Raw genomic sequence first — 24,890 nt, 5'->3', positions numbered from 1 at the left:
GTTAGTTTGGACAAACAGAGCCACCACCTACTGTAATAGTTTACCTACTGAACTTTGAGAATAAATGATGATTTAACTTTCAAACAGAAACTTAAGTCATGGCTTAATGCAAATCACTAACAATCCTACCACCTCTCTTCAGCATTTTACATAATGGTAATGATTTCACATACTTCTGGCACTTTTGCACAAATGCACTTATGCATTATATATTTCTTGCAGTACTTTTATACACTATATTGATGATATTTGGCATTATATTAGTTAGAGCCTGCCCCGGGACCACGGATTAAAATAAGCTATTTAGCGGACCACAATGTTGATTACTGTGCACTGTCCCAGGTAAATAAATAAATTGAATAAATAAAAAAAACTCTTTTGTTCAGTCTGTCAGCAATAACCGGATCGATCAATAAAAGAGAGTCGTACCAGAGTCTGCCAGGGAGCAGGAGGCCCCACGCTGTGGTGGTAATCCCTCATGTAGTCATTGTAGGACTGAAACAGGAAGCACAGGTAAACACACAGGTAAACACCTGCGCACACCTGATCACGTCTCCTCAAACTGCTGTGAAACGGCATGCAGCTGGCGTTTACCTACGGTTTCTCTTGTTCAGTGGGCGTGTCAGAGCGGTTACCCAATCAGCAGTGTGGATATAAACTTGCCCCATTAAAAAAACAACAGGGCGTTCAAGTCTGTTTAAATAAAGGTTTGGCCCTGAACACACCTGTCGCTGAGGCTAACACGCTAACAACACACTGCGATTACAACTAGAGCTAACAGGAAGCTATGCGACCATGCTAACAGGATAAAATGAAAATATGCTAACAGGATAAAATGAAGATAAGCGAACATGCTAGTGACTCACCCCGTTGAGGAAAACATCGCGCCTCACACTGGAGAAGCGTCTGAAAGCAAGAACAGTTTGCAATTAATGTTAGAATCATTTTTTTGATTAGGTTTTGATAAATAAATCTTTGAGATCTTTTCTTTAACAGTTTCGTATTTAAATTCAGATGTGCAATGAGATTATTCAGTTACAGAAATGTAATGTCTAAACACGTCGGTTTTCTGCAGAAACATGAACTGACTTAATTAAGTTTTTGTTAAAAGTTTTCACACATTCAATTAAACAAAACTCTGTCATGTTTTAATGATTAATGCTGCTGCAGCTCCGCCTACTTCCTGTGACCTGTTTTAGGTAAGTGATGGTGTGCCTCACCTGTCCACCGGCTGGTTCCGCAGGTCCTGGATGAAGCCTGAGAATAAATGAAACTCTTGTGTTAATGTTCCCGGTTTACCGGCGGAGCAGCGACAGATTCCACAGACAGGAAGTCACTCAAACAACTGAATCACAGGTTAAAAACTTCCTACATAACATTTCAGGAAAAGAAACTTCAAACACTGATTTGAAAAAACTTAAAGCAGCACTTCTGTGATCACAGGTCAACAGGTATCGAGGTTTTCAGATTAACGACCTGCTCGCTGGTTGAAGTCGGGCGGACCGTCGGCTCGTGGTCGCTTCCTGCCGTGGAGGTCGTACTCTTCAGGGCGACGCCTACGTAGACAAGTAACAGGTAAGACACACACATGCACACGAGGCGCGCGCGCACACACACACACACACACACACACACACCCATTACTCAGCATGAACTCAAAACTCAGTCAGGTCCGATTTCAATATAAGAAAAACCTGATGAAGGGACTGACTCATCCAGATGAGATGCGTCTCAGGTGTTCATCTTGCCATCTACTGCTCCAGTTCTACCAATCCTGTCTACCGCTTCTACAGGTCCCTTCCTACCGGTCGTGCTCATGTCTACGGGGTCCTCCCTACCCTTCCTACCCTTCCTACCGGTCGTCCTCATGTCTACGGGGTCCTCCCTACCGGTCGTCCTCATGTCTACGGGGTCCTCCCTACCCTTCCTACCGGTCGTCCTCATGTCTACCGGTCTTTTCTACCCTTCCTACCGGTCGTCCTCATGTCTACAGGGTCCTTCCTACCGGTCGTCCTCATGTCTACCGGTCTTTTCTACCCTTCCTACCGGTCGTCCTCATGTCTACGGGGTCCTCCCTACCGGTCGTCCTCATGTCTACCGGTCTTTTCTACCCTTCCTACCGGTCGTCCTCATGTCTACAGGGTCCTTCCTACCGGTCGTCCTCATGTCTACCGGTCTTTTCTACCCTTCCTACCGGTCGTCCTCATGTCTACGGGGTCCTCCCTACCGGTCGTCCTCATGTCTACCAGCCCTTTCAATTGGTCAGCCTGCTTTCTAGTGGTTCTTCCTTCTTTTCCTGTTCAAGTTTTCCTGTATGTCAGTCCAGGCTCTGAAGATCCGGGAGTCGTATGTCGGGAAGCCTCTGACACACATCTGTGATTTTGGTCGATACGCATTTAACCAATGACTACCTGTTCTCTAACTAATTTTCCAATCAGTGCTTTCTGTTACAAATAATAGTTCAATGTTCGAAGGCCAAAAACAAAAAACATCAATATGACAAATTTTGCTTCACACACACAATAAAAAAAACAAACAAAGAAGAAGAAGCCTCTGAAAGGGACAACATACCGCTTCTGCTGTATATGTGGGGGGGCTGTTTGTGTCAACAAAACTTTAGATTATAAAAAACAGTTTCTCCTCCTCATCAGTCCATGTTTAAGCATATTTTTAAACCCTCTTATTTTGAAAGGGTGGAGGGGTGGTGATGATGATGATGATGATGGTGCAGTCCTGTCAATCAGTAAACAATGCCTGCCCCTCTCAGCCCGCCCCTTCCAGACCAGCAACAGTCCTTAAAACAGAAACCACCAACTTCCCCATCCCCCCATCTTCCGTTCTGGATTCTCTTATTTTTTTCTTCCTCCCCTCCTCCTCCTCCTCCTCCTACACACTTTTATATTCAGTTCATAGAGAGCGACACACACAACAACAAATAAACAGTTTTTTGTTAACGAGCTCTCAGTCCTTATTCAGTGTGTGTGCGCGCACTGGGGTTGGAGGCGGGAGGAGGGCCTTATACAACTGTCCTTTCATGGAGGGGGGAGGAGGAGGGGGCATCATTTTTTCAGTTCATGAGGATTTTTTTGGAAACTGAGTCCATCTTTTCCTTTATGCATCTCTGTAATTTTACCTTACTTGAACAAGCGAGGAACACTCCCAACACACCACACCCTCTCATTGGATATAGTCCTGAGACCACGCCCCCCTCAGACACATCCCAGCCTCTCATTGGATATAGTCCTGAGACCACGCCCCCCTCAGACACATCCCAGCCTCTCATTGGATATAGTCCACCACACTGCACCACCTTCTCAAAGAACCAGAACCAGTCCGCTGGGAACGGTGCCTCACTTTCTCTCTCTCTGTTTTAGTTTAATCTCGCTCGCCCCTCCCTCACCCACCCCCTCATCCATCAGTCCAGCCAGTGACGTTAGTCCTTTCTGCTTTTATTCTGAAAGGGTCAGCCACAGTCCAGCTAAAAGCCAAACTTTTTGAATTTTTAACTTCCGAAGTGCGAAACTCCTGCAAAGAAAAGAGCTTCAAAGGAGAAATTTAGCAACAACAAATTTAGAAATTTCTCAAATGTCTCAACTAGCACCTACAGAGATTTAAATAAGTATAAAAGAAATCTAAAAAAAATATACAAAAACTTAATTTAAAAAATTAAATTAATAAAAGAAAAATGGATTAAAATGTGCAGCTGCTTAAATTCAATCAGAAAGAATTATGAATTAAAATTAAATGAAGAATGAAACTGAGAATTAATCTTTGTGGCGCCAACTGTTAACAAGCATCGCCCCGCTGAGGATTTACATTTCCTGCCTGACTCTTTTTAAGACTTCAACCACAGCCGCAGAGCGAGGCGTCACTCCGGTGGAAACTCCAGAGGAAAACTCCAGACTGGAAAAACCACAACAACCACCAGAGAACCAGCAATGCTAGCCACGGATAGCTAGCCGCCGGCTAAAGGCAGCGGCCGTCTCTGTCGTCCGGCAGCAGGTGGCGCCGTGGTCGCAGCAGGAGAAGAAGAAGAACAGGAAGCGGGAGGAGGAGCTTGGTGATTGGCTAACCTTCCCGGTTCGCGCTGTGGTGGTCGGCCCCTAGGCCGCGGCTCCGACGGCGTCCGACGCTTGTGACGAACGCGGCGAGCCACTTGGTGCATGTCCACACTCTCGTCCAATGGGAACAGGGCACAGAGCTGAGCGCCGATGTCGGGTTGGATCTCCTAAAGGATATTTAACAAAGTTTGAAAAATTATTAAAACATTTCTTGCAACATAGAAACTCAAATTAAAAACAGGACTTGAAGAAAGTAGACTCACCTGTCCATCGCGTCCGATTTTGACGGGCTTGTGTTCATTCCAGGGGTTGGACAGGTGAGCCGTCTTAGTGAAAGGAAGCTCCCTCCTGTAAAAACAACAAGTCCGAGTAAATCAGCCTGCAGGAGAACATTTTACATTATCAGGGTATCCTCAAAGTTAAATTTAGGACCTTTAACGCCACCTAGGATGAAATTTAATACCAACTTCACTGCCGTATAATGAAAAATCTGAATGAATTTTACTGCCAGAGAAAATTATTTACAAAGTTACTTGAATTTAATAAAACGTTTAATTATAATACATAAATATTTAACACACTGGAGCTTTTTGGGGTGCGTTTGTACTTTTATATGAATCAAGGACGTCACTTTGTGTTGAGTAGAAGGTTACAGCAGTCCTAACGCCGTCGTCTTGTCTCAAGCTGTGTTGGTCAGCACTGCTTCTCAGAGCGGAGCTGCAGGACTCGGCTGAGGATGTTTTGGATGACTCGTACAGTCACGTTTACGGTCCTCGCTTACCTGCAGAGCCAGTCGATCTTGAAGACTCCTCCCAGCATCTTGGCGTTCATGCCGGCAGGAAGAACCCAGTGGATCGGAGATCCTCCATGATGAGACTCTGAGGCCAAACGGGCGAAACCTAAAGACGACCAGACGAAACAAAGGAACCTGATCAACACTCTGAAATGGACAATGTAGACATGCAAAAATATGAATTATTGATCAGTTTTAACCTTGGAATTTCCGCTCTCCCTCACAGAGAAGACGAGAACGACGCTCCGAGCCGAGCGGAAAGCTGCATTCAGCTTCTTCTCGTTCACCGGCAGCGTCGACCACACGCCCTGAAGGTAACACAAACATCAGTAAGGCGGTCTCTCCCCTTTTCTACGGGACGTGTAAACACCAGTACCTTAGCTTTCGCCAGTGACACGTTCTCGTGGTTGTTGCTCTTGATGAGGAAGAAGCGAGCGTCTCGCAGGATGTAACGCAGTTTACTGGTCGGATCTGAAACAACACAGGAAGTGGCTGCGATTACATCAGAGGGAACATCGGTTCTCCCTTTAGCAGTCAGTGGTTAGTACAGTAATGTGGTACTTGACGCTAGTAGACATCGCAGTACTTACTCTCCATCCCTTTGCGAACTGCTCGGACAGACGATGACAGCTTCTCCCGCTTCTTCTCCGAACCTGTCGGGATCAAGGACAGAATTCAACCCACCGGCTGTTCTCACACACATCTGCTCTACTCTGACAACAGATGCTTTGTTGCCATGGTTACCTGAGGCCTCGGAGGCCGAGCCCGAGTGCACCGACTCGCCGTCGTCAGAGAAACTGACGGAGGAGGCGGAGCGCGAGTCGCCAGCCTCGCTGCGAGTGTCGTAGTCATTTGCCTCGCCGCCGCGGCGCTCATACTCCTCCTCTTCCTCCTCTTCATCTTCCTTCTCTCCTTCCTCCTCCTCCTCCTCCTCTTCCTCCTCCTCCTCCTCTTCCTCCTGGTCCTCCTCGTCCTCTTCCTCTACGTGGGAACCGGCAGGGGAGGAGCTTCCAGACCCCGGCTCTGAGCCGTACTCTGCTGCCACCTCCTCCTCTGATTGGTTGTCCTCCCCATGGGGGGAGGGGCTTGCACGCCGCTCGTCACGTCGCAACTTCTGAAGACAAACAGGAAATGAAAATGATTGGATACCCAGCTGAAAGCTGATTGGCTGTCAAGAAAAGTTTCGTACTGTAGGAAGTGGTGGTATCAGTACCTGGCTCAGACCCTCCAGGCCTCTCGGAGACTCTCTGCGTCGTACGTCCTCTCCACCGCGGCTCCTGGTCGCTTCTCGGGCCCCTCGCCGCGCCTTTCGCTCCTCGTAGTATTCATGATGGTAGCTGCTGCCGGTAGCGGCGGTACTGGTGGTGGCGGTGTGGCGGCCACGGGGGCTGGACGCCACCTTCTTAGAAGAGGAGGCGGAGAGGGCTGGTCCCGGGGCTCTTTTATTGCTGGAGGACGACCTGGAGGGGGCGTGGCCTGATGAGGGGCGACGCCTCTTCAGGTCCTGGCTGTCTGAGCGGTCACTCTTCCTCTTTGTTCCTGACAGACAGAGCGGACGGTTTACGTGAGACACACGCCTACAACTGACTTTTATTATTATTTACTGTTATCAGCTGTATCTATCAGCAGTAGTATAAGTCACAGTAGTATCAGTAGTATCAGTAGTACAGGTACCCTTCTTGTCGCTGATGTCTCGCTCGGTCTCGGGGTTGTACAGCTCGTCATCCTGGTCTGGAGCTTCGGTCAGAATGTCCTCCAGAACGTTCAGCTCTCCATCTGAAACACACCAGCAACATGAACCGGTCTGTCTGCAGCCATGCTAGCACCTAGCTACATGCTAACATGCTAACAGTCCATCTGAAACACACCAGCAACATGAACCAGTCTGCCTGCAGCCATGCTAGCACCTAGCTACATGCTAACAGTCCATCTGAAACACACCAGCAACATGAACCGGTCTGTCTGCAGCCATGCTAGCACCTAGCTACATGCTAACAGTCCATCTGAAACACACCAGTAACATGAACTAGTCTGTCTGCAGCCATGCTAGCACCTAGCTACATGCTAACAGTCCATCTGAAACACACCAGTAACATGAACTAGTCTGTCTGCAGACATGCTAGCACCTAGCTACATGCTAACATGCTAACAGTCCATCTGAAACACACCAGCAACATGAACTAGTCTGTCTGCAGCCATGCTAGCACCTAGCTACATGCTAACATGCTAACAGTCCATCTGAAACACACCAGCAACATGAACCAGTCTGTCTGCAGCCATGCTAGCACCTAGCTACATGCTAACATGCTAACAGTCCATCTGAAACACACCAGCAACATGAACTAGTCTGTCTGCAGCCATGCTAGCACCTAGCTACATGCTAACATGCTAACAGTCCATCTGAAACACACCAGCAACATGAACCAGTCTGTCTGCAGCCATGCTAGCACCTAGCTACATGCTAACAGTCCATCTGAAACACACCAGCAACATGAACTAGTCTGTCTGCAGCCATGCTAGCACCTAGCTACATGCTAACATGCTAACAGTCCATCTGAAACACACCAGCAACATGAACTAGTCTGTCTGCAGCCATGCTAGCACCTAGCTACATGCTAACATGCTAACAGTCCATCTGAAACACACCAGCAACATGAACCAGTCTGTCTGCAGCCATGCTAGCACCTAGCTACATGCTAACATGCTAACAGTCCATCTGAAACACACCAGCAACATGAACTAGTCTGCCTGCAGCCGTGCTAGCACCTAGCTACATGCTAACTGTCCATCTGAAACACACCGGCAGCATGATGTGGCAGACTGCGATTGGCTGTATGTCGGAGCGCTTACGGATATAGTTTTAACCGGTCCTCGGATCAACTATTGAGAAAATCTTATTTAACGGCTCTGGGAGAACTTATACAATGAAATACAGCTCTACTTATTAAACGGGACGTGTTAATGTTAGCTATTGATGAAGTTAAGCTAACGGTAGCTAACTTAACGCACTCGGACAAACTACATAGTGCCCAGGTTAAATTTAGGCATCAGATCTGCTCAGGGTCTTCATTAAATATTTTTATTTACTTTGGCAAGAACGTCACACCCGAGTTGACGGCGTGTTCCAGTAACACAATTCAGGACCACTGACTGGAGCAATTATACAATTGCTATATATGTCAGAGGTCGCACGCCTCTGGAGCAACTAGGGGTCAAGTGTCTTGCTCAGGGACACAATGGTGGACGGAACACGGGTCTCTCACACAAAAGACATGTGTGTTATCCACTGCTCCATCACCACCCTCGCCAGTCGTTGTTTACAACTAGCCAGGATAACCACTGTTACCAACGCCGCGCGATAGAAACGCATTGTGCTGTATTTAGGCTCACTAACAGACAGCAGCAACAAGCCCGTAAACGATGCACAAATACGCAGAATGCTAACAAACTGTAAAAGCACGGAGCCGCCATCTTGGATCACCAGGGCGGTTAGACGATAGGGGGCGTCCTGTTGGAAGGTCTTCCCAGTACAACTTGAACGCACCATAGAAGTCCCGGGTACTTTTGGTGTAAACGCGGCTCAGCTGAGGTCTGAGGACGCAGCGCCGTCCTCTGAGGAACAGAGACGGACCAGATGGTGACCAAACATGAGAAGATGGTTAGACAATGCAGAGGAGTCTGTGAGCGACCACTCGGTAAAATCCATCCGTTATTGAACCTACTGAACCTCAGTACAGAAAGTCATGTACCACAACACAACACCCCAGGCTGACCACCGAAATCTGAAATAAAGGTCCTGTGGGTCTGAAGGGGGCCTTGGTACCTGGTCTGAGTTCTTCTCCCACCACATAACTTAACGGAAGTTAAAGGTTATAAACATCAGACCTACAGCAGTTATTTATTCTTTCCATGAAGTCTTCATCGGTCAGTCCCAGGCCGAACCTATCAGAACACGACGCTGTTTAGAGAAAGGACTGTCCCGTAAACAAACCCTAACGAACAGGCAGCATAAAATGTGTTTTGCAGAAACAGCAGATTTGTGAACGGAGTCTGGCGGCACGCTGATCAGCGGGGAGGCCTCGGCGGCTAGCAGCGGCTAACAAAGGGCTACAGATGAAAGGAAGTCCCGCGGGAGCCGAAGCTGATGGACACCTGGCCGATAACCAGCCCGCACGCGGCGACCGACCTGCCGGTTACCGACACAGGCGTTACTAACCAGCAGCTGGACGAACCGCAGGCTCCGCAGGACAAAGATAGCACACGTGCTAATGCTAACAGCGCAGCCTGCTCGCGCCTCACCTTTGTCCTCGCGCCGGTCCGCCGCCATCACAGTCGCTGTGACGTGCTGCTGTCTCGCGCGCAGGTACCACCGCAGGTACCAGCTGGTTCAGTTTGATTAGAAGAGGGAGAGAAGAAACCCGGAGTGTAAACAGCCCAAATGGCGGACAGAGTGTTGTTAGAGCGTCGTCTTCTTCTTCTGAGGGGCCCGCAGCGGACACGTCATCTACCGCCACCTGGCGCACGGGCTGCGGTACTGCGGCCAGGTGCTCCACCAGTCTGTGGTCCTGCTCCACCAGTCTGTGGTCCTGCTCCAGTCAGTGGTCCTGCTCCACCAGTCAGTGGTCCTGCTCCACCAGTCTGTGGTCCTGCTCCAGTCTGTGGTCCTGCTCCACCAGTCAGTGGTCCTGCTCCACCAGTCTGTGGTCCTGCTCCAGTCTGTGGTCCTGCTCCAGTCTGTGGTCCTGCTCCAGTCTGTGGTCCTGCTCCACCAGTCTGTGGTCCTGCTCCAGTCTGTGGTCCTGCTCCACCAGTCTGTGGTCCTGCTCCACCAGTCTGTGGTCCTGCTCCACCAGTCTGTGGTCCCGCTCCACCAGTCTGTGGTCCTGCTCCAGTCAGTGGTCCCGCTCCAGTCTGTGGTCCTGCTCCAGTCAGTGGTCCTGCTCCACCAGTCTGTGGTCCTGCTCCAGTCAGTGGTCCTGCTCCACCAGTCTGTGGTCCTGCTCCACCAGTCTGTGGTCCTGCTCCACCAGTCAGTGGTCCTGTTCCAGTCAGTGGTCCCGCTCCAGTCTGTGGTCCTGCTCCAGTCAGTGGTCCCGCTCCAGTCTGTGGTCCTGCTCCACCAGTCAGTGGTCCCGCTCCACCAGTCTGTGGTCCTGCTCCAGTCAGTGGTCCTGCTCCACCAGTCTGTGGTCCTGCTCCACCAGTCTGTGGTCCTGCTCCACCAGTCAGTGGTCCTGCTCCAGTCAGTGGTCCCGCTCCAGTCTGTGGTCCTGCTCCACCAGTCTGTGGTCCTGCTCCAGTCAGTGGTCCTGCTCCACCAGTCTGTGGTCCTGCTCCTCCAGTCTGTGGTCCTGCTCCACCAGTCTGTGGTCCTGCTCCACCAGTCAGTGGTCCCGCTCCACCAGTCTGTGGTCCCGCTCCAGTCTGTGGTCCTGCTCCACCAGTCTGTGGTCCCGCTCCAGTCTGTGGTCCTGCTCCACCAGTCAGTGGTCCTGCTCCAGTCAGTGGTCCTGCTCCACCAGTCTGTGGTCCTGCTCCACCAGTCAGTGGTCCTGCTCCAGTCAGTGGTCCCGCTCCAGTCTGTGGTCCTGCTCCTCCAGTCTGTGGTCCTGCTCCACCAGTCTGTGGTCCTGCTCCAGTCTGTGGTCCTGCTCCACCAGTTTGTGGTCCTGCTCCACCAGTCAGTGGTCCTGTTCCAGTCAGTGGTCCCGCTCCAGTCAGTGGTCCTGCTCCTCCAGTCTGTGGTCCTGCTCCACCAGTCAGTGGTCCTGCTCCAGTCTGTGGTCCTGCTCCACCAGTCTGTGGTCCTGCTCCACCAGTCGGTGGTCCTGCTCCAGTCTGTGGTCCTGCTCCACCAGTCTGTGGTCCTGCTCCACCAGTCAGTGGTCCTGTTCCAGTCAGTGGTCCCGCTCCAGTCAGTGGTCCTGCTCCTCCAGTCTGTGGTCCTGCTCCACCAGTCTGTGGTCCTGCTCCACCAGTCTGTGGTCCTGCTCCAGTCTGTGGTCCTGCTCCACCAGTCTGTGGTCCTGCTCCACCAGTCAGTGGTCCTGCTCCAGTCTGTGGTCCTGCTCCACCAGTCTGTGGTCCTGCTCCAGTCTGTGGTCCTGCTCCACCAGTCTGTGGTCCTGCTCCACCAGTCAGTGGTCCTGCTCCAGTCTGTGGTCCTGCTCCAGTCAGTGGTCCTGCTCCAGTCTGTGGTCCTGCTCCACCAGTCTGTGGTCCTGCTCCACCAGTCTGTGGTCCTGCTCCACCAGTCAGTGGTCCTGCTCCAGTCTGTGGTCCTGCTCCAGTCAGTGGTCCCGCTCCAGTCTGTGGTCCTGCTCCACCAGTCTGTGGTCCTGCTCCACCAGTCTGTGGTCCTGCTCCACCAGTCAGTGGTCCTGCTCCAGTCTGTGGTCCTGCTCCACCAGTCAGTGGTCCTGCTCCAGTCTGTGGTCCTGCTCCAGTCAGTGGTCCTGCTCCAGTCTGTGGTCCTGCTCCACCAGTCAGTGGTCCTGCTCCACCAGTCTGTGGTCCTGCTCCAGTCTGTGGTCCTGCTCCACCAGTCTGTGGTCCCGCTCCAGTCTGTGGTCCTGCTCCACCAGTCAGTGGTCCTGCTCCAGTCAGTGGTCCTGCTCCAGTCTGTGGTCCCGCTCCAGTCTGTGGTCCTGCTCCACCAGTCAGTGGTCCCGCTCCACCAGTCTGTGGTCCTGTTCCACTGAACAAAAGAAGAGCAGAGACTCTTAGAGACATCACAATAATTCATAGTTTAGCATTTTAAACCAATAGTAAAATAAGGACAATTCTTAACAGTATTTCACACATGAAACACTCTAAAATATTTTATTTATTTACCTACAACACTATTTTCCTCTTTTTACACTTTTTTTTTTTTCATTTGTTATTAGTATTATTTTTAATATCTAGATTATTATTTGTTTTTTTGAACAGATTACACTTGGAGATGAAATCATTTACAACAACATGTTGGAACATTCGAGGTCTGAGATCATCAGCTTTTGGTTTAAAGAGCAGAAATCCAGATTTTAGAGAGTTAAAAGACTCTGACATCATAGTTTTACAGGAGACATGGTGCAGAGAAGATGTTTCCACTGGTCGTTCTCACAGCTACCATCAACAAAAAAATCCCACAATAACCCAAGGCAGAGATTCAGGAGGCCTGATTATATGGTGTAAATCAGAACTGAGCCAGTCCATCAGTTATTAAGAAAGAAGAAGCTAATATATGGTTGAAAATGAACAAACAGATGATTTGTGCTGAGCAACATGTCTACATGTGTGCCATCTATATACCTCCATCAGAATCCCCCTACTACAACCCAGATACTTTCTCTATTCTTCAGGAGGAAGTTAACCATTATAAAACCATGGGAAATGTGTTAATCTGTGGGGACTTGAACGCTCGAACAGGGGAAAGAGCTGCCACTATGAACACCCAGGGAGACAAACACTTACCTGGAAGCACCTGCTTCCCCCTCCCTGAATGTCCTGCTAGAAAGAGCTTTGACAAGCTTACTAATACAAGCGGTATGCAGCTTCTACAGCTCTGCCGTACGCTGGGTCTGTACAGGGTCAACGGCGGGCTACGAGGGGACTCTCTGGGTCCGTACAGAGTCGACGGCGGGCTACGAGGGGACTCTGTGGGTCCGTACAGGGTCGACGGCGGGCTACGAGGGGACTCTCTGGGTCCGTACAGGGTCGACGGCGGGCTACGAGGGGACTCTCTGGGTCTGTACAGGGTCGACGGCGGGCTACGAGGGACTCTCTGGGTCCGTACAGAGTCGACGGCGGGCTACAAGGGGACTCTCTGGGTCCGTACAGAGTCGACGGCGGGCTACGAGGGGACTCTCTGGGTCTGGGACAATCATAGAATCTTTCCATACTGAGTTCTGTAAGAACATCCTGCAGGTGCAGAGAAAAACACCAAATAACCTGTGCAGAGCAGAGCTCGGCCAAAAACCCCTTCTACTAAAAATACAGAAAAGATCACTTAATTTTACAATCACTTACAATCAGTTAACCCCCAGACATATCATCACAAAGCCCTAACATACCAGGAGCTGAAACCAGAGAAGAGTCCCCTCAGCCAGCTGGTCCTGAGGCTCTCTGCAGTAACAAGTCCCCAACAGCCTCAGGACAGCAACACCAACTCAAGCAGACCAAACCAAATTATCAGCAAGCAGAAAGAAAATATATTGAATACTGAAAAGAAATGACCAAAACACAAAGTAAATCACAATGTTATCTGACCCTAAAAAGAGAATTCACACTGGCAAATTACCTGAGCACAATAAAATGTCCCAAACTAAGAAAAATGTTGACAACATACAGACTGAGTGAACACAGCCTGGCCATAGAAAACCACAAGAGGACAGACTCTGCTCCCAGTGTGACAGAGGAAAGGTAGAGACAGATGACAGGTAGAAACTCAGAGGACAGGTAGAGACAGGGGACAGGTATAGACAGAGGACAGGTAGAGACTCAAAGGACAGGTAGAAACTCAGAGGACAGGTAGAGACTCAGAGGACAGGTAGAGACAGGGGACAGGTAGAGACTCAGAGGACAGGTAGAAACTCAGAGGACAGGTAGAGACAGGGGACAGGTAGAGACAGAGGACAGGTAGAAACTCAGAGGACAGGTAGAGACTCAGGGACAGGTAGAGACTCAAAGGACAGGTAGAAACTCAGAGGACAGGTAGAGACTCAGAGGACAGGTAGAAACTCAGAGGACAGGTAGAGACAGGGGACAGGTAGAGACAGAGGACAGGTAGAGACTCAGAGGACAGGTAGAGACTCAGGGGACAGGTAGAGACTCAGAGGACAGGTAGAAACTCAAAGGACAGGTAGAGACTCAGAGGACAGGTAGAGACTCAGGGGACAGGTAGAGACTCAGAGGACAGGTAGAAACTCAGGGACAGGTAGAGACTCAAAGGACAGGTAGAGACTCAAAGGACAGGTAGAGACAGAGCTGCACTTTCTAACCTCATGCCCAAAATATAAAACACAAAGACAAAAACACTTTGCAAACATTTCCAAAATATACCCCGAAAACTCCCCTATTTACTGGGAGAAATGCGCAAATATGAAATAATTGCTGCAACATATGTCTCCTCATGCCATGAAGTGAGGACAACCAGTGGAACCTCAGACTGATAAATAATTGTACAGATTTTCAAATTATTATTATTATTTTAATCAATTAATAACTTTTTTTTTCTATTAATACACATAAATTTTTCTAACACAAACACACACAGGCTTTAATTACTTTACGCTTTAATTACTTTACGCTTTAATTACTTTACGCTTTAATTACTTGTGTAATGAAATGTATGTGGTTGATTGTTCTTATGTAGTTTGTATGAAGCTTTGGCCATATTGTTGTTTCACATTCATGCCAATAAAGCTAATTTGAATTGAACTGAACAGAGAGAGAGAGAGAGAGAGAGAGAGAGAGAGAGAGAGAGAGAGAGAGAGAGAGAGGGCCGAGAAAGCACAAGACTACCAGAAAGGGGAGAAGTTGTGTTAGTAACATGCAATAATGGGATGAGGTTGCATACAGAGGGAGAGAAAGTAGAGGAGAGAGGAGCTCAGTGCATCATGGGAAATCCCCCGGCAGTCTAGGCCTATAGCAGCATAACTAAGGGATGGTTCAGGACTACCTGAGCCAGCCCTAACTATAAGCTTTATCAAAGAGGAAAGTCTTAAGCCTACTCTTAAATGTGGAGATGGTGTCTGCCTCCTGAACCCAAACTGGAACCTGGTTCCACAGGAGAGGAGCTTGATAGCTGAACGCTCTGGCTCCTAGTCTACTTTTGGAGACTCTAGGAACCACAAGTAACCCTGCATTCTGGGAGCGCAGTGCTCTGGTGGGGTAGTAAGGTACTATGAGCTCTTTAAGATAAGATGGTGCCTGACCATTAAGAGCTTTGTAGGTAAGAAGAATGATTTTAAATTATGTTCTGGATTTTACTGGAAGCCAATGCAAAGAAGCTAAAACAGGAGAAATGTGATCTCTTTTCCTGGTTCCTGTCAGAACACGTGCTGCAGCATTCTGGATCAGCTGAAGAGTCTTAATGGACTTTTTGGAGCAGCCTGATAATAAGGAATTGCAGTAATCCAGCCTAGAAGTAACAAATGCATGGACTAGTTTTTCTGCAGCATTTTTAGACAGGATGTTCCTGATTTTCAATATTACGTAGGTGAAAAAAGGCGGCCCTTGAAATTTGCTTAATGTGAGACTTAAACGACATGTCCTGAGCAAAGATAACTCCAAGAACTCTTTTCTCTTCCGTTTACCTTTGATTTAAATAATTTGAGTGGTCGGGGGGGCAGACACCATCACTATGGGGTTTTGACTGGGTAACTCCTGAAAGGGAGGAGCAGGTCCTGAAGACACGGGGCCATATTAATCAGCTTTACTAACATGAATCCAGAAGTTTCCTCCAGGCCCAGCGTCGCTGCTCTTCAGCTAGCGGTCACTAATCAAATCCGGCTCCAGGGAGAGACGAGGTTCAGGACCAGTACTGGAGCTCACTTTAAGTCCTTAGATGAAGAACAACTCTACCATTTAAATGAAGCAGAGGTGTTTTTGGTGAATTTAACAGGAACTTTATTTAGTGGTTAGTGACTGCGTCAGGCTCCGCCCCCCATGAAGCCGCTGACTGCACCGGAGTTTATTTTGAAAATCCCGTACCGGAAGTGTTTCGTATAGGCTCGGAGAAGCTTCCGCGCGGTGTCAGACCGGAAGTCCACGTCAGACTTCAGACCAGCTCTCTGACTAACTGAGCCGGACCCGGACCCGGACCCGTTTAAAACCAGAACTTCTCTGTTCTTCGGACACAAAATGGCGGACGAGGCCACGCGCAGGGCCGTGTCGCAGATCCCGCTGCTGAAGACGCACGCGGGGCCGCGGGACCGCGCGCTGTGGCCGCAGCGGCTGAAGGAGGAGTACCAGGCTCTGATCCACTTCGTGGAGCAGAACAAGGCGGCCGACAACGACTGGTTCCGCCTCGAGTCCAACGCGGACGGCACGCGCTGGACCGGCACGTGCTGGTTCATCCACGAGCTGCTGCGCTACGAGTTCCGGCTGGAGTTCGACATCCCGGTCACGTACCCGGACACCGCGCCCGAGGTGGCGGTCCCGGAGCTGGACGGGAAGACCGCCAAGATGTACCGCGGGGGGAGGATCTGCCTGACGGACCACTTCGCGCCACTCTGGGCTCGGAACGCGCCGCGTTTCGGCCTGGCGCACCTCATGGCGCTGGGACTCGGACCGTGGCTAGCAGTGGAGGTCCCGGACCTGATTAGTAAGGGGCTGGTGGTCCACAAGGAGCAGCAGCGCGAGGCGGCGGCGGAGTGACGTCACTGGACGAAATGTTAAAGACGCGGACCTGAAGCCGAACGGGGTCTGGTTCAGAGGCCACCGAGACCGGACCGGACCGTGTGGTGACGAAATGAACTGATGAATGCTGACATTTATTTAGATGTAAAACATAAAGAAATAAACACGAAATATTCTTCTGTGACTCGAACATGATCAGGGTCTGGTTCAGAATCAGAAAACCATCAATAATACAATGATATATAGTTAAATATATATATGTAAATACTAAAACAATACAAAGGCAAACAGGGCAGGTGAAGTGCTTTTTAAGTTTAGCAACATTTAGTCCACTGCCTGCTTTCTCTCTCAGGAGTCCGGTGGGAACAAACCAGTTCAGTCCGTCAGTAGTTGAGGAGCTCCAGTAATGTCCAGCAGGCTGCAGGGCTGTTTGATGCACGTTAAACACTGGATCAACTGATTCTTGTGTCTTTAACACAGATCATGCAGTCATTAATAAATTAATTGTGACAAAAAGTTACAATAACAGATTATTTTTCCATGAGCCGCCTCTGTTATTATAGCATCACTGAGCTTATTTGGCAGCTTGTTTAACAGCTTATTGGACTGGAACTCTTCTTCTACAGCTGGAGATGTGCAGGTTGATCAGCTGGGGACTGAAAAAGGCTGTTTGTTTCGCTTTAGACAAGCAATCAGTGCCTCCATGTCAGTAACAGGATATGTCTTGTCCCTGTGTCCACTCAAAAACAATTCATATAGCATGAGACAATTTGATTCTATTAACCATAAAAACCTGGAGGACATAATACAACATCTGAAATCCTCCTCATGCTGCCTTGACATTCTGCCAACAGGTTTTTTCAAAAATGTTTCTAAATGCATGGCCTCAGGTTTACTACAAATTGTCAACATGTCTCTCCTCTCAGGTTTTTTCCCACAGGCCCTGAAAACTGCAGTCATTAAGCCACTCTTAAAAAAGAGCAATCTAGACAGTTCACTAATGAGCAATTATAGGCCCATATCAAATCTCCCATTTTTAAGTAAAATCATTGTAAAGGCTGTTTTTCAACAGCTTAGTGCTTTCTTGGCACTAACTAACTGTTTTGATGTCTTCCAGTCAGGTTTTCGACCACACCACAGCACTGAGACGGCTCTTGTTAAGATCTTCAATTCAATTGAATTCATCCATTTAAACACTGACAGTGGCAGAATTTTAGTCTTAGTATTATTGGATCTCAGTGCTGCATTCGACACGGTCGACCACAACATATTACTAGACAGACTTGAAAACTGGGTTGGACTTTGTGGTACTAATCTGGGTTGAATTCTACTTAAACGACAGGGACTACTTTGTGTCTATAGGTAATCACACATCTGAGCTGACAAAAATGACATATGGAGTTCCCCAAGGCTCCATTCTGGGGCCTCTTTTGTTTAACATTTACATGCTTCCACTGGCTCAGATTATGAAAAACAACAAAATATGTTACCATAATTATGCAGATGACACACAGATTTACATAACCATTTCACCAGGGGACTATGATCCCATACAGGCGCTGAGTAACTGTATTGAGCAGGTCAACGATTCGACGAACGAAGTTATTGTTTTTGGAGCCGACGATTGAAAGTCAGTGCTCGACTTCAATCTGTAATTTTAAGAACCACAGACCAAGCCAGAAATCTTGGTGTAGTCATGGACTCAGACCTGAATTTGAGGAGCCATATTAAGACAATTACAAAGTCAGCCTACTATCACCTGAAGAATAGATCAAGGATTAAAGGACTTATGTCTCAGCAGGACCTGGAAAAGCTTATCCATGCATTTATCTTCAGTCGACTCGACTACTTTAACGGTGTCCTTACAGGTCTTCCTAAAAAATCCATCAGACAGCTACAGCTGATTCAGGACGCTGCTGCTCGAGTCCTCACTAAGACCAAAAAGGTGGATCACATCACTCCAGTTCTGAGGTCTTTACATTGGCTTCCTGCTGTTAGTTTATAAAGCACTAAATGGTTTAGGGCCAAAATACATTTCTGATCTGCTTTGTTATGAACCATCCAGACCTCTCAGGTCGTCTGGGGCAGAATTAAATATTTAAGACTTTTCTTTTTACCACTGCCTTTAACTAGTAGATTGATAACTTACACTGCACTGTAACTTTTACTGTCCTGTTTTCTTTTTCTTTGTTTTTAGCTTTTTAATGTGTATTTGTTCAATTTTCCTACGTTGCTTTTAAAATGATATTTCCTTGTTGCTTTTATGTTTTATGTAAAGCACTTTGAATTACTTTGTTGTTGAAATGTGCTATACAAATAAACTTGCCTTGTTTGCTCGGCTACGACCGGTGACCGGGGCTGAGCAGGGTCAAATATCCAATTTTACACGTTACAAACAGGCTGCGCCGTGTTTCACATGTGTGCACAGACAGTAAGCTCATGTCACAGCCGCACAGGCTGAAACACATTTCAGGTGTGTGGAAGTTATTCACGCAGCGCTCCCTCTGCAGAGAAACCCAGAAAGAGCCGCGGTGGACATTAAAAGCAGGGAGCAGGTGAAGACTCATGGTCATTCAGACCGCGTGGTCTCTATTGGTGATTAACAACAAGCCTCCTCCACATGCTGGGAAAACCAAACAAGTTCTTATAAATAAAACAGCTGACAGAGATGACAGGTGGAGCTTCTGTGTCTGAGGGGAAAGCAAGGTGAGCAGATTACTGTAGTTTGTGATTAAACACAAATTAAGAAGAATTAAAATTGTGTGCAATTTATTTTCAGCTCCTTCCAGTGAAAATGTTATTTTATAATCAGTGTTTCATTCTGACCAGTGAGACCAGCCAACGTTTATACTGGTGCTGATGGGGGTCAAAAAGATTTTTCCAATAAATAGTTACAAGATGTTTGTGTGTGCTGTCAGTTGTAGATCTTAGAAAGAAAATGGGAATCGGCCCAAATCAGAATCTGCAGGTCAAACCTTTTAAAAACCAGTAACTGGAATCAGTGCATCTCTCACTACAGCGATAATCCTGAGTGTGATCCGACATTAGGCTGAGACCACAGATCCACCGTTGTGATGGCTTTTGCGCATTATGATGTTAAGTAGCAGATGATTTGGCCTGCTGCTGTTAAATATCTGATGTCTGTAAGAGACGTCCTCCTAAACGACTTTGCAGCCTAGAGGACGCAAGTGATTTAGGATAATATGGCCGCGTGGTGAACCGAAGAACTGAAGTCATATTTAAATAACTATTGCTATACTTTAACTTCTCTCTGTGTACATGTATCCTATACAAGTACACTTTTGGCTGTATTATTTGTGTCCCCCTCAACAATTGCTCTCATGAAAGTTTATTGTCCCCCCCTACTGTGAGATGAGATTTACGCCCATGCCGACACCAGACCAGAAATATTCTTCTGTAACTAAAACATAATCAGGGTCTGGTTCAGAACCAGAGGCCACCGACAGGACGACCTGACTGCTAATGTTCAGTAATAACGTAATATGATTCTGTATGAGTGAGTTAAAATGGTGAAAACATGAACAGGGTCTGGTTGCCAAACATGCAGCTCTATGTTAGTAAGGCCTCCAGGTCCAGGTTGTCCCCCCTCTTGTTCACAGGAGCCCAAACACACCAATAATGTACTAATGATAACGTACGGAGAGAAGTTCTGCCTCACACAGACAACTAAATAAAGTGATGAGTGATTTTATTTTTTTATTTCCTGTGTCTCAGTTGGAGCAGCAGCAGAGTGAAAACGTTTGACTTCAGGACAAGAAGAGAAATAGTGTTTCAAGAGAAACTGGACTTTCATTTCATCAAATCTCAAAAAAATTGATCTTCTAAATCAGTCCAAACAGAACCAGTAGACCAGAGAACAAGTAGACCACAGAACCTGAAGACCACACAGAACCAGTAGACCAGAGAACCAGTAGGCCAGAGAACCTGAAGACCACACAGAACCAGTCGACCAGAAAACCTGTAGAGCCGAGAACCAGTGGACCAGAGAACCTGTAGACCACACAGAATCTGTAGACCGCAGAACCAGTAGACCAGAGAACCTGTAGACCACACAGACCCTGAAGACCACACAGAACCTGTAGACCACACAGAACCTGAAGGCCAGAGAACCTGTAGACCACACAGAACCTGTAGACCACACAGAACCTGTCCTGCAGCCTGTTGGAACAGGAGACGTGGTGAAACTCTGGTTCCACTACATAAATACTGAATAAAAAAAAACTCAAACCGTCTCGACGTTCTGCTTCATAGTTTGAAACTTATTACAAGGATGTCGTTTAGTCTGTAAATTGATGAACTAAAGTGATGATGACGACAACAACGACGACTGCAGAAAGTTTCCAGGTTCTCACATGAAAGAAAACAAAAAGTCTTTATTTGTAGTTTCAGGTTTATTTCGGGTCACATGCTTCAGTACACTTGAATAAGCTCCACCCACTCCGCAAGAGGCCACACCCCGTTTTCCTGCACGTTGCTAGGTGACGTCTTCCAGTCCCAGCTCCTCACGGGGACGCTCCAGCTGGCGCCGTAGTTCGCCTTCACGTAGTCAAGCGTTTCGCAGGGAACACGCACCTTCAGCTCCAGAAGCTCTGCCCAGCAGAGCGAGAAGCGAGGGAAGACGTACCTGAGGGGAGACATAATCAGAATCCGGTTTATTTTCACACACCAGGAATTTGCCTTGGTATAAAGTGGTGCTCACAGTACACAAGATAAATAAAAATAAATACATAGCTTCTGTGTAGTGAAGCTTCGGTTAACGTAGAGTAGCTAGTAGCTCAGTTCACCACATTCCCGACAAGCTCGCCCAACACTGCGGCAGGTGGAGATGGAGGAGGTGACAACGGACTCAATGATGGCGGAGTAGAGCTGTGCCATCACTGACTTTGGCAGGCTGAACTTCAGCTGCCGCAGAAAGTACGTCCTGACACACCTGAGCCATTATTAACTCTTCACTGCGTTCATGAACAGACCTGAAGGCATTCTTAACAACCAGTTCTGTCTGTCCTCCAGCACCTTCTACACCGATAGTCACCCAGAGTGACGGCAGCAGTAGATCTGGGAGCTCATGATGCAACTCCCCAACAGCTGCAGGACACAAGCAGCCCAGGACCTGTCTGGACCTGTCTGGTACCATGTTGGACCTGTCCACGCTGGACCTGTCCACGCTGGACCTGTCCACGCTGGACCTGTCCACGCTGGACCTGTCCACGCTGGACCAGTCTGGTACCATGTTGGACCTGTCTGGTACCATGTTGGACCTGACCACACTGGACCATGCTGGACCTGACCACGCTGGACCTGACCACGCTGGACCACGCTGGACCTGTCCACGCTGGACCAGTCTGGTACCATGCTGGACCTGACCACGCTGGACCAGTCTGGTACCATGCTGGACCTGTCCACGCTGGACCAGTCTGGTACCACGCTGGACCACACTGGACCTGTCCACGCTGGACCAGTCTGGTACCATGCTGGACCTGTCCACGCTGGACCATGCTGGACCTGTCTGGTACCATGTTGGACCTGTCCACGCTGGAACCACGCTGGACCTGTCTGGTACCATGTTGGACCTGTCCACGCTGGAACCACGCTGGACCTGTCTGGTACCATGTTGGACCTGTCCACGCTGGACCATGCTGGACCTGTCTGGTACCATGCTGGACCTGTCCACGCTGGACCATGCTGGACCTGTCTGGTACCATGTTGGACCTGTCCACGCTGGAACCACGCTGGACCTGTCTGGTACCATGTTGGACCTGTCCACGATGGAACCACGCTGGACCTGTCTGGTACCATGTTGGACCTGTCCATGCTGGAACCACGCTGGACCTGTCCACGCTGGACCAGTCTGGTACCATGCTGGACCTGTCCACGCTGGACCTGTCCACGCTGGACCATGCTGGACCTGTCTGGTACCATGTTGGACCTGTCCACGCTGGACCGGACCACGCTGGACCTGTCCACGCTGGACCAGACCACGCTGGACCTGTCCACGCTGGACCAGTCTGGTACCATGCTGGACCTGACCACGCTGGACCAGTCTGGTACCATGCTAGACCTGACCACGCTGGACCTGTCCACGCTGGACCACACTGGACCTGTCCACTCTGGACCTGTCTGGTACCATGCTGGACCTGTCCACGTTGGACCTGTCTGGTACCACGCCGGACCACACTGGACCTGTCTGGTACCATGCTGGACCTGTACCATGTTGGACCACACTGGACCTGTCCCATGTTGGACCACACTGGACCTGTCCACGCTGGACCACGCTGGACCACACTGGACCTGTCTGGTACCATGTTGGACCTGTCCACGCTGGACCACGCTGGACCATGCTGGACCTGTCTGGTACCATGCTGGACCTGTCCACGCTGGACCTGTCCACGCTGGACCACGCTGGACCAGTCCACGCTGGACCACGCTGGACCAGTCCACGCTGGACCACGCTGGACCTGTCCACGCTGGACCACGCTGGACCAGTCCACGCTGGACCACGCTGGACCAGTCCACGCTGGACCACGCTGGACCACGCTGGACCAGTCCACGCTGGACCACGCTGGACCAGTCCACGCTGGACCAGTCCACGCTGGACCAGTCCACGCTGGACCAGTCCACGCTGGAACCACGCTGGACCAGTCCACGCTGGACCACGCTGGAACCACGCTGGACCAGTCCACGCTGGACCACGCTGGAACCACGCTGGACCAGTCCACGCTGGACCAGTCCACGCTGGACCACGCTGGAACCACGCTGGACCATTCTGGTACCATGCTGGACCAGTCCACGCTGGACCTGTCCACGCTGGACCACGCTGGAACCACGCTGGACCTGTCCACGCTGGACCACGCTGGAACCACGCTGGACCTGTCCACGCTGGACCACGCTGGAACCACGCTGGACCATTCTGGTACCATGCTGGACCTGTCCACGCTGGACCTGTCCACGCTGGACCTGTCTGGTACCATGTTGGGCCTGTCCACGCTGGAACCACGCTGGACCTGTCCACGCTGGACCTGTCCACGCTGGACCAGTCTGGTACCATGCTGGACCTGACCACGCTGGATCTGACCACGCTGGACCTGTCCACGCTGGACCACGCTGGACCTGTCCCATGTTGGACCACACTGGACCTGTCCCATGTTGGACCACACTGGACCTGTCCCATGTTGGACCTGTCCACGCTGGACCAGTCTGGTACCACACTGGAACTGTCTGGTACCACGCTGGACCAGTCCACGCTGGACCACGCTGGACCAGTCTGGTACCATGCTGGACCTGTCCACGCTGGACCTGTCTGGTACCATGTTGGACCAGTCCACGCTGGACCTGTCTGGGACCACGCTGGACCTGTCCATGCTGGACTAGTCTGGTACCACGCTGGACCTGTCCACGCTGGACCTGTCCAGTCTGGTACCACGCTGGACCTGTCCACGCTGGACCTGTCCTGTCTGGTACCACGCTGGACCAGTCCACGCTGGACCATGCTGGACCTGTCTGGTACCATGTTGGACCTGTCCACGCTGGACCTGTCCACGCTGGACCTGTCTGGTACCACGCTGGACCACCCTGGACCTGTCTTGATACCACGCTGGACCTGTCTGGGACCACGCTGGACCTGTCCACGCTGGACCTGTCTGGTACCACGCTGGACCTGTCTTGATACCACGCTGGATCTGTTTGGTACTACACTGGGACCCAGGTTTGGCCTTCTGTCAACATGGCAAATTGTAGACCGCAGCGGCCTCCTCAGTGTGCGCCGCATGGTGTCATGAGACTTTCTAATGAAATGATTTTGTCCTTATTACTGACTGACTACAGATTTGCATGGATATGTTTTTATATCGGGTCCCGCAGAAAGAGTTCCGAGTGGAGCCAGACAGATGTTGACAGGCGTGTCGGTGAACGCCGACCTAAAGAGACAGTAATCTGATTTACTTGAACTTCCTGCCGCTCTTCGCCTGCGTTCCTCCGTTCCACACGACGTCTCCGTCCTCGTAGAAGAAGAAAACATCCAGTTTGACGTCGTCACTCAGAAAGGAAAGCTCTAGACTGTCCTCCACCTGCATTTCAAAATAAACACCAGCTTTAGAATTAATTAAAAAATAAGACACCCACCTGCTTCACCATAAAGTGAGCATCTTTTGGCTTCAGTGTCCAATCAGCATTCACTCCAGGGTCACATGACTGATTGATCGTCACACGCTTTGAACGCCTCACGAAGGAGTTAAACGTCACTTCCTGTGTGCCTTCTGTGGCGCTAGTGAGCACCTGCTAATTTACACGCTATGGCTTGTATAATATAACAAAGGGCTCACTTCCTGTTGCCAGCAGGTGGCGCTATGACATTGAGTGAATATCGGCTTGTACATGTGTTCAAGACGGGACTCTTTTCAAAATGTAAAATATGGTGCAGATCTGAGTATGTACACTGCAGTTACAACAACTTGTTGGTGTGTTGTTTCATGGCGAATCAGCGATTCTTGACGAGCGTGCCCATAGTGTGGTGTCGAAAATCGCTGATTCGCGTAGGAACAGGAAGTTGTTGTAACTTCTGTTTCACGACAGCTCACAGATAGCTTAAGTTTTCAGTGTCGATGACTTTAGACTGCACAGGGAAAAGCTGAAGTCGGTCGGACTAATTCTGTAGGAGGACTTCGTTAAAGTGCGGC

General features: G+C 49.5%; 4 protein-coding genes across 4 annotated transcripts in view; 1 reads left to right on the top strand and 3 right to left on the bottom strand.

Annotated features, from left to right (window-relative positions):
- Positions 1–23: 23 nt before the first annotated feature.
- LOC119882097 (YTH domain-containing protein 1-like) lies at positions 24–9,337 on the bottom strand. The gene is made up of 14 exons (XM_038692116.1): positions 9,154–9,337; positions 6,529–6,630; positions 6,068–6,393; positions 5,599–5,968; positions 5,445–5,507; positions 5,231–5,325; positions 5,062–5,162; positions 4,843–4,968; positions 4,325–4,409; positions 4,074–4,228; positions 1,477–1,556; positions 1,221–1,257; positions 867–906; positions 24–495 (listed from the first exon to the last, which is right to left on the bottom strand). The coding sequence occupies exons 1-14, from the start codon at positions 9,179–9,181 to the stop codon at positions 391–393; spliced, it is 1,713 nt and encodes a 570-aa protein (XP_038548044.1). The 5' UTR covers positions 9,182–9,337; the 3' UTR covers positions 24–390.
- Positions 9,338–15,572: 6,235 nt separating this feature from the next.
- LOC119882096 (ubiquitin-fold modifier-conjugating enzyme 1-like) lies at positions 15,573–16,390 on the top strand. Its single transcript, XM_038692115.1, has one exon. It carries the CDS (start codon positions 15,700–15,702, stop codon positions 16,213–16,215), a length of 516 nt encoding a protein of 171 aa, XP_038548043.1. The 5' UTR covers positions 15,573–15,699; the 3' UTR covers positions 16,216–16,390.
- Positions 16,391–20,612: 4,222 nt separating this feature from the next.
- The window catches only part of LOC119882098 (fukutin-like), an 11,573-nt gene continuing 7,295 nt past the window's right edge, over positions 20,613–24,890 (bottom strand). Inside the window, exons 5-6 of the mRNA XM_038692118.1 lie at positions 24,157–24,281; positions 20,613–20,842 (exon numbers count right to left, since the gene is read on the bottom strand). Coding sequence (XP_038548046.1) covers positions 20,629–20,842; positions 24,157–24,281 — 339 coding nt within the window. The 3' untranslated portion in view covers positions 20,613–20,628. The remainder of the gene's footprint in view (positions 20,843–24,156; positions 24,282–24,890) is intronic.
- LOC119882099 lies at positions 20,852–21,976 on the bottom strand. Its single transcript, XM_038692119.1, has 2 exons — positions 21,435–21,976; positions 20,852–21,389 (listed from the first exon to the last, which is right to left on the bottom strand). Exons 1-2 carry the CDS (start codon positions 21,965–21,967, stop codon positions 21,065–21,067), a joined length of 858 nt encoding a protein of 285 aa, XP_038548047.1. The 5' UTR covers positions 21,968–21,976; the 3' UTR covers positions 20,852–21,064.

Source organism: Micropterus salmoides, unplaced genomic scaffold (genome assembly GCF_014851395.1).
Source record: "Micropterus salmoides isolate LMB-PRFRI ecotype aquatic unplaced genomic scaffold, ASM1485139v1 Ms_hic_scaffold_2896, whole genome shotgun sequence".
Taxonomy (NCBI): Eukaryota; Metazoa; Chordata; class Actinopteri; order Centrarchiformes; family Centrarchidae; genus Micropterus; species Micropterus salmoides.
This window is presented reverse-complemented; position numbering and strand designations above follow the sequence as displayed.

Bases quoted from the DNA above. Each gene is read 5' to 3' on its own strand.
- LOC119882097 (XM_038692116.1), bottom strand. From the start codon at position 9,181: ATGGCGGCGGACCGGCGCGAGGACAAAG. The intron at 6,394-6,528 runs GTACCTGTACTA...TCTGTCTGTCAG, and splicing joins AGACATCAGCGACAAGAAGG to GAACAAAGAGGAAGAGTGAC. The intron at 907-1,220 runs GTGAGGCACACC...TCTTGCTTTCAG, and splicing joins CGGAACCAGCCGGTGGACAG to ACGCTTCTCCAGTGTGAGGC.
- LOC119882096 (XM_038692115.1), top strand. From the start codon at position 15,700: ATGGCGGACGAGGCCACGCGCAGGGCCGTGTCGCAGATCCCGCTGCTG.
- LOC119882099 (XM_038692119.1), bottom strand. From the start codon at position 21,967: ATGGTACCAGACAGGTCCAGCGTGGTTCCAGCGTGGACAGGTCCAACA. The intron at 21,390-21,434 runs GTCCAGCGTGGA...CAGCGTGGACAG, and splicing joins TCCAACATGGTACCAGACTG to GTCCAGCGTGGACAGGTCCA.